The sequence below is a fragment of the Camelina sativa genome, chromosome 11 (assembly GCF_000633955.1).
Source record: "Camelina sativa cultivar DH55 chromosome 11, Cs, whole genome shotgun sequence".
NCBI lineage: Eukaryota > Viridiplantae > Streptophyta > Magnoliopsida > Brassicales > Brassicaceae > Camelina > Camelina sativa.
In genome coordinates this window covers 46,784,022-46,792,249 of record NC_025695.1, presented here as the reverse complement: position 1 = coordinate 46,792,249, position 8,228 = coordinate 46,784,022, and the positions used below count along the sequence as shown (strand labels likewise).

Below are 8,228 nucleotides of genomic sequence, written 5' to 3'. Positions count from 1 at the left end.
TGTTGTTGTTGTTGACCGGAGCCTCCATTGCTGTTTGCCATCTGTTGCCATATTTGGTGAATCATTTGTTGTTCCAATGTTTGGTTACCGCTACTACAGGAAGGTGGTTGTTGGTGGTATTGCTGGGTTGAGCTATTATTATAACTGGAGCTTGGCATTTGCCGCTGAGGAGACAGATGGGAAGAAACACCGCTTATAGATGGGCTATGCACAAAACCAGGCAACAAAGGACTAGTTCCTTGATAGCTCGGGGATGCACTCCGGTTTCTTGATGGCTCTTGTTGGATCGTGGTGTTGTTTTGGTCTGAATTCAGATGGTTTTGTTTCATGAGCATGGTCTGGTAATTGGTAAGCGCAAAGGCAGCAGCTTGTGCAGAGCCAGGAAGAGCACCTTGACCGGTCATATTGTTCATCGGTATGTTAATCCCGGAATTTCGTAAGGCCATCAGTTTGTTGAGACTGTTCCTATCAGGTGGAAGTCCTCGAGCAGAATTTGCTAGTTGCTCCATCTTCTGCATCTGCGATTTACCAGCCTTCATTCGATATGGATAGCTCTTCAAAGCCTCTGCAGATGTAAAAAGGCAGCAAGCTTTTTATAAGCACAAAGAAATAGAAACACAAATGCGTTTTGATGAATCTCAGGGAAACTCTAAGGTTTATGTATTAACTTACCGATTGGACCCACTTTTTGGTCACGGCAGAAGTCAATCATATCTATCATGCTGCTGACAACCTCAGAAATCTGTTTAAAAAAGAAGACAAGCAATGAGAAAGTGCAGATAAATTAGGATATTGCTGACTTAAGAAAGTAAGCATAGAGATACCTGCAAACACCGAACATATCGTTTGGAGAAGCCTAAGTCATTGAGTGAATGTGACTCCAAGCTTTTTGCTAGTTGACGTCCAGCAGCCATGACCCTGGAGAGCAATAGATTTGGCATCAGCACATAGTACTGTATGTATCAATCAAGCTAAATTCGCCATTATCTTCTTTGCATCAGTGAATTGTTATGATGATTGCAAGAAATAGTGAAATTGAACTGACTGAAAGAAATAAAGATGAAAGAAAGGTAAAAGTTGACTAGACTCATCGACTCACATATTGCTATTCGCTTGCAAATCCTGCTGATGAATCCCATCTGATCCACTTTGATCAATTGTGCTCTGACATTTCTCTGCAACCTGAAGTAGTTGGTTCACCTGCACGACCCAAGGAAACAGACATTCCAAAGTCTTCAGGACCAGGTATTTCAAAGATACAAAGATTGTACAAACCATTAACGTTACCTGTGGAGCTACTAGGCGACGAGGAAGTAGCTCTTCATGTCGGCGAGTACAGAACTCCCATGAGAGTATCTGGAAAAAAGCAAAAGGATAAACTAAATTACTCTAATACATAAATGATTGAAAGTATTTAGAAAACAAAAGCTCTTTAAACCTTCAGCTCTTGGGAGAATATAATCCGAAGATGGCCTTCACGAACAACACGGATCTGTTCATACACACTCTCCTGAACTGCTTTTGCGTACTCTAACACCATAATTCCAGAACCATATCTGCGTTCAGACGGTACGCCCAGATAAAGAAGCTCGTCAAGGACACCACTTGCAAATTTGATTTCGTTAAGCCTTGGCAGGACATCAAAAGTTGCTTCTGCAGAATTCATAAGAAAAAACTTACTAAGAGAAATGTTTTGTTACCATAAACAATTTTTGACTTTTTCCTCTTCTTCATCAGGGGATAAGTAGTAAACTAGAACTTACCAAATCCTCTTCCTGATTTAGAACCACAAAGATCACACTGCCATTCATCCTACAAATAGCAAATATACAAACAACAAGAATAAGTAACCTAAGTGCAACTCCACCGTAAGACAAGCATATGATAAGCTCAAATGATCAAGAGAAAGAGAGGAGACAAACCGTGGCTGCGTGAGGAGAAACGCCAAGTGCGCTATGCCCTACATTATCATAATGAGAAAGACACCATCTTTTCTTTGCACGGGGAGAAAAATACTCCGTCACAAATTTCCTCCAATAAACAATACTGCTCTCCTACAAAATCAGCAATAACACGACTGGTATCTGTCAAGATCTTTTTTCTAGAAATACACATAAAACAAATAATTCTGAAGACTATGCGCACACTCACAGAAGGCCTTTGTCGCTGATGATATAAGTACTGCATCAATCTTCGAGCGCAGACGCTATTTTCATAAGGTCTTGGCCCACCGGTTAACTGCAGTTGCATTCCTTGCTGCAACTGTTGCTGTTGCTGTTGATGCTGCTGCTGCAACTGTTGCTGTTGCTGCACTTGTTGCTGTTGCTGCAGCTGAACCCGTTGCAATGGTGGAAGGGACTGGAGATATTGTTGCTGTTGCCTCAGCTTTTGTTGCTGAAGCAAAAGTTGGAACTGCGGGTTTTGGCCTTGTTGTTGTTGCTGCTGCTGCTGCTGCAACATATCCTGTCTCTGAAGCCACTGACGCAAAATCTGCTGCTGCAGAGCATCATCCTGCTTTGAATCCAACCTAGGCTTTTTCCGTGCTTGGCTCAAGTTGTTTGGGTCTTGAAAGAAGGATTCAGAAGCACGCCGAGCCATGGAAAGCGGTATTTGATTAGTTTGTGATGTAGGCAGTGATGTAGCACTAGAGCCACCAAGCTGAACACTAGGATCATGCCGTTGTACCACAGTAGACCCATCAACAACTGACGACCCAGAGATGCTGATATTGTTTGAAGAGAAAGACATTGGAGACGCAGGCAAACGCATATAGGACTCGTTATTGATGCTAGCACTACGCTGCAAATGAGGACCACCTCCAGAAAGCCCTGAATTAGCATCAGTCACCATGGAACTAGCTCCAGCGCTTGGACCAGGGGTTGAAACACTCATCAAAACCGGATTATGCATATCCCCAGAAACCATACTGAGATTGTGATAGCCACCACCACCAGTAGGTCCACCACATCCAGGTACAGAGTTAGACGAATTCCCATAGGAGGAAGTCAAGTGAGAGTTGATGAAACTTTGGGATTCATCATCTCCTTGAAAGAAAATCCCAGAGGCTGAAGAAGCCATTAAAGTAGGGTCTCAAAGCCAAAGTGTTTCTTCTTCCCCAATGCGACAAACAAATGTCCCACCTTTTACTGCGGATACCTACAAGGACAAACAAAAATACATATTTCACCAGTTATATAAATCAGATCAATAACATTGTCTTCTATCGAAACCTAAACTCGAATCTGGTGCTCCACTAACATTGAACTTGACATCTGTAACCCCCAAAATCAAAACCCTAATTTTTTTTTTCTCTAAAGTTCGTTACTTTACATAATTAACCGAGAAACTAACCAAATCCCACAACAACAAAAATAGATTTAGTCCCTTAAAAATCTCGAAATCAGATACTTTAAAAGCAACATAAAACTATATAAATTACAAAAGGAAAAATAAAAAATTATAATAATTCAGAAGACCACAGAAGAGACCAACATACCAAGAACTGTGAAGTGAAGCTTCGATCAACATAGAACAAAAGCTGAAACCAACAACTAGCAGAAAAAAAAAACCCCCAACTGAATCGAAACCAAAGACGAGGAAGAGAATTAATAAAGAAGTGAAATAGAGAAAACAAAAAAAAAAAGAGAAAAGTTTGAAGCTTTGTAATCTATATATCTATATATAAAGATTAAAAAGCTACAATAAATAAATCTTTTTTTTTTTTTTTTAAGTTAAAATATAAATGGAAAAAAAAAATTCTGGAGAGAGCTGGAGGAACAATGCACTTGACGCGCCTAATGTTAATAAACCTAGTTGAAATCGTAATGAACTAAATCTGACCAGACGAGCCGGTGACCATCGCCTTTGTGGTTTCTCGCAAGTGCTTTTTATTACCCAATACCGACACGTGTCGGATTCATCGTTACAAGTATCGTTTGATCGATTGGTTAAGCTTTAGATGTTCTGATTGCGTGGCGTAATCGCGACCCTAGACCGATAAAGTTAACTGTATTTTTGGATCGTCCGATTGAGAGAGCGGATCGTGTGCGACGCGTGTAGATTGACCAAAATTATTATTATTATTATTGTTTTTTGGGTAAATAACTGTACCAATGATTGCAGCTGTAAATGAGTGGGCTACGACAAATATCCCCTTTTGTTTTGCATGATTACTTATTGACCCCAATATTACTCACTTTGACAATTCAACCCACACAACAATATACTGTTTAGTTTAGAAATTAGAACAACCTTTATAATGTAATACGTCCTCTGTCCCATAAAAATTGATATTTTAGAGTATTTTTTATCCCACAAATATTAATGTTTTATAAACTTTAAGAAGTAATCATTGAAAATATTTAAAATCTTAAATTGTTATTGGTTTAAAATTAAATAATATCTCTTTAGTCAAAGAAAAAAATACTTAAACTCAGTAATTATTATTTTCTTAAAATATGTAAAAGATTATAAATATCAATTTTTGTGAGAAAAGGGAGTAATAAGTTGCAAGATTTCTAATCGATGAAATAAGAACCCGTAAAGAAGCGACAAATACCTTAAAATGAACCCTGAGTTCAACACACCTCTAACCTAGCGCAATCAGCAAAACAAATAGCAAGAAGATTAACAAACATACATGGACATGGACTCATAAGAATGTCAAAAAAAAAAAAACTTTGCAACGAAACACGAGATAAGCGTATACGCTTTGTAATTGTCAGGTTCTTGCGAGTACTTCACCTACTTGCGAAACAGAACAAAATAACTTGAATTAGAAAATAAAAAAAAAAACATAAGCCCTAGCTTTCCAATTTCCAACAGGCCCATTTATCAAACTCTATACCAATTATTAGACCCATTAGTAAAATACCAGAAAATAAATAGTTTACAAAAAAACTCTTCCCTCTGTTCTCCAACAGTGGAAAGCTCTGTTCTGCAACAGTCTTTTGATGTCAAAACCCAACCGTGTCTCTGTCTAAAGCACTAAATTGTTTCAGGAAAAGATTAAAGAAAGCATTCGTGTGGTACGTATGTTATCACTTATCAGGTCGAAAACTTAGCAAGAAGACACACCGCACCGACGATAATGCGAGACAATTTGGATCTGCACAAGAGAGAGAGAGAGAGATTTATTACAGTTTGCAGAGTATTTTGTCGGAGTTAAAAGCGATGACGTGTAATGCAAGTTCCTTTATTCAGTTGTTTCAATAGGATTATTTCTAACTTAGAAAATGTAGAGCACGACTTATAAATATATTAATAACAGAACAGAGATGATAAATATAGGGGATATTGATTTCGTCATTATTTATCATGAGAAATAAATATTGTGGGGGTGGATACAACATACTAGTAAATAAATATTGTCTCTGTTATGACTGACTTGATAATGAGACATAACAACAATCACATTAGCTGTCACTCTTTCTTTTCTTTTTTTTTGTAAAAACAATAATCTGCTTTTTTTTTTTTTTTAATGATTCTTTTATCTCTTCTTCCTATTCTATGTTCTACTTCGTCCACGAGTTCTGTGTAGAAACGGAAATATTAATTTATTAAAAAACAAAAAGTATATTTATTTTGTTGAGACGTTTCTTTATTCTTCTTCTTGATCGTGTTCAGACGTCCAGTTCATCTCATCATTTCTCTCGTCTCTCTTTCACTATTTTTTATCAGAAAATTAAACCACCCCAAAAGACTTTTAAAAAATGATGAAAATGCAAAGTGGAACAACGGGGAAGACTTCCGGCGACGGTGAATTAGAGCTCCGACCTGGAGGAATGGTTGTACAGAAACGAACGGATCAAAGCTCCAACGTGCCACGTGTTATTCGGGTTCGGGTCAAATACGGGTCGGTTCACCACGAGATCAGTATCAACTCTCAATCTAGTTTTGGTACACAACAACCAAAAAAAACAATTTATTACTACCTTATGCTCTGTTTTTGTTTTTGTCTTCTGAATTTGATTGTTTTTATTATAAATGGATAGGAGAGCTAAAGAAGAAATTGTCTGGTGTGTTAGGAGTTCATCATCAAGACATGAAGATCATATACAAAGACAAAGAAAGAGATTCAAAGATGTTTCTTGATCTTTCCGGTGTTAAAGATCGTTCCAAACTTGTTCTCAAAGATGATCCGATTTCTCAGGAGAAACGTCTCCTCGAGTTGAGAAAAATCTCACTCCATGACAAATCTACTAGAGCAATCTCCGACATTACCTTCCAAGTCCAAAAACTCGCCGGCCAAGTATAACAACGACTTTTTATAAATTCCTAATTTCTCCGATAACACTTTCTTGTTTGGTCTCGTAAATTGAAGTTTAGAATTATTTGTTTTTAATTTTATTTTATTTTATTTTTGGATTTTAGCTGTCGGCGTTTGATACAGTGATTGGTAAAGGAGGAAAAGTTGAGGAGAAGAATCTGGAGAATTTGATGGACATGTTGATGAATCAACTGGTTAAACTCGATTCTATCTCAGGAGATGGTGACTTTAAATTGAAGAAGAAGATACAGGTTAACTTTAAGATCTTTTCTTTGTAGTCATGACTTCGTCTTCGTGTTACTAATCAAACCTAGAAATTCTATGGAATGACATAACTCTTATTAGTATAAGCTACCTATCATAAGCATAAACTAAAGTCTTGTTATTAATAATTTTTGCAGTTGATAAGCTTTTTTAAATATATATATATATATATATATATATATATTTGAGTCTAATGTGTTTTGAAAACACTGTTTTCTAATGATTGGATTTGAAAATATTGGAAGGGGGAAAGATTACAGAAGTATGTTGAGGCACTCGACTTGTTGAAGATCAAAAACTCCACACAACCGCAACCGCAAATGCAGCCAAAACCACAAACGCAACCGCCATACAAGAAACAGGATTTGCTGACATTTGATGAGCAAGTACCAAGGAAACCAACGGCCCCCTCATCAAGTCCTTCGGTGATCATAACTACGAGATGGGAAACCTTTGATTCCCATTCTACTTCCGCGGCCACGGCACAAACAGTTCAACCGGTTCAACCAAATCACAAATGGGAATTATTCAACTAAGATACATATTAAATATTTTGCTCCCAGATACACTATACTTTACATATTAAATATTTTGCTCCCAGATTTCTTGTAACATATGTGACTCTCTTTTTTTTTTGGTGTCTAGTTGTGATTAGTCTTTTCGGTTACATTATCTAATTTTGTTGTCGTGTGTTGCTTAGGGACAAACCATAAACTTCCAAGCAGTCGTTGTAAACCTGATGTAGGGAAAAATAATAATATTGCTCATATAGTTTCTAAATTCGTCGCTTTATTTCTGAAGTCTGAATGGTTTTTGGCAAACGTTTTTTTTTTTTTCGTATACCAACAAATTTAAGACTACACAAACGGTTCTGACGACAGAACAAAGCTTATACAAATGATAATTTTATAAAATAAATCCTAAAAAATTACAGATTAATTTAAACAGTCGGCTTTAGTATTAAAATGGATTACAGAGACGGAGACGAATTAAAATTAAAATAAAAAGAGTATTAAAAGTTTTGAGGTGATTTGCCCCCAAAAAAAAAAAAGAGTTTTGAGGCGATTAGCTAGACTCCTGCATTAGAAGCTTGTGTTTAAAATGTGAAGAGCCGAACTTCTTTACACGTATCAAAGTATAAACTACATATAAAAATTATAAATTATACTGTTCTAACTTCTAAGCATAGATCTACAACTACAATCACTGAATATATATATATATATATAATCTATTAACTTCATAAAACATCATCCAAATTAAATATGACGATTAAAGAAATATCCAAAATATAAATATAATGTCAAAACCAAAACAAATATCCAAAATTTAAATATAATCTCAAACCAGAACAAATATCCCAATTTAAATAGTCTTAAACCAAAACAATATCCGAAATTTAAATATAGTCTTAAAGAACGACATAACAAAGTTATCAGATATTAATCAGATACTTTTATTGAAAGCGAAATAGAGAGGGCCTCTTTTAGAACAAGTCATCAATATCGATCATAAAGTCCATGCAGTCTCCTTCGGTCGTCGAATCCTATATCAGAAAACATAAACACAAACCAGTCAGTTAATTTGATAAGAGAAGTTCGAATGTAGTTCACACGTGACATTCCTAAACTAGAAATATAAATATTGGTATAAAAATGAGAATAAGGTATTGGTATATAATTAGCTTTCCCCCCCC

The 8,228-nt window shown here is 36.4% G+C and overlaps 2 protein-coding genes across 4 annotated transcripts in view; one reads left to right on the top strand and one right to left on the bottom strand.

Annotated features, from left to right (window-relative positions):
* LOC104726826 (probable transcriptional regulator SLK2) overlaps window positions 1–3,685 on the bottom strand; it is a 7,002-nt gene extending 3,317 nt beyond the window's left edge. The window contains exons 1-10 of one of the 2 annotated variants that reach the window (XM_010445772.2): window positions 3,497–3,685; window positions 2,152–3,156; window positions 1,923–2,054; window positions 1,764–1,812; window positions 1,439–1,653; window positions 1,288–1,356; window positions 1,100–1,200; window positions 825–918; window positions 673–742; window positions 466–565 (exon numbers count right to left, since the gene is read on the bottom strand). In XM_010445772.2, coding sequence (XP_010444074.1) covers window positions 466–565; window positions 673–742; window positions 825–918; window positions 1,100–1,200; window positions 1,288–1,356; window positions 1,439–1,653; window positions 1,764–1,812; window positions 1,923–2,054; window positions 2,152–3,078 — 1,757 coding nt within the window. In that variant the 5' untranslated portion in view covers window positions 3,079–3,156; window positions 3,497–3,685. The remainder of the gene's footprint in view (window positions 1–465; window positions 566–672; window positions 743–824; window positions 919–1,099; window positions 1,201–1,287; window positions 1,357–1,438; window positions 1,654–1,763; window positions 1,813–1,922; window positions 2,055–2,151; window positions 3,157–3,496) is intronic. The other variant, XM_010445773.2, reaches the window with a different exon arrangement.
* On the top strand, window positions 5,513–7,204 carry LOC104726824 (BAG family molecular chaperone regulator 2-like). 2 transcript variants are annotated; one of them, XM_010445771.2, is made up of 4 exons: window positions 5,513–5,898; window positions 6,027–6,250; window positions 6,373–6,519; window positions 6,778–7,204. In XM_010445771.2, exons 1-4 carry the CDS (start codon window positions 5,712–5,714, stop codon window positions 7,066–7,068), a joined length of 849 nt encoding a protein of 282 aa, XP_010444073.1. In that variant the 5' UTR covers window positions 5,513–5,711; the 3' UTR covers window positions 7,069–7,204. The 2 variants fall into 2 exon arrangements, with proteins under 2 accessions (XP_010444073.1, XP_010444072.1); XM_010445770.2 differs by having other exon boundaries at window positions 5,994–6,250.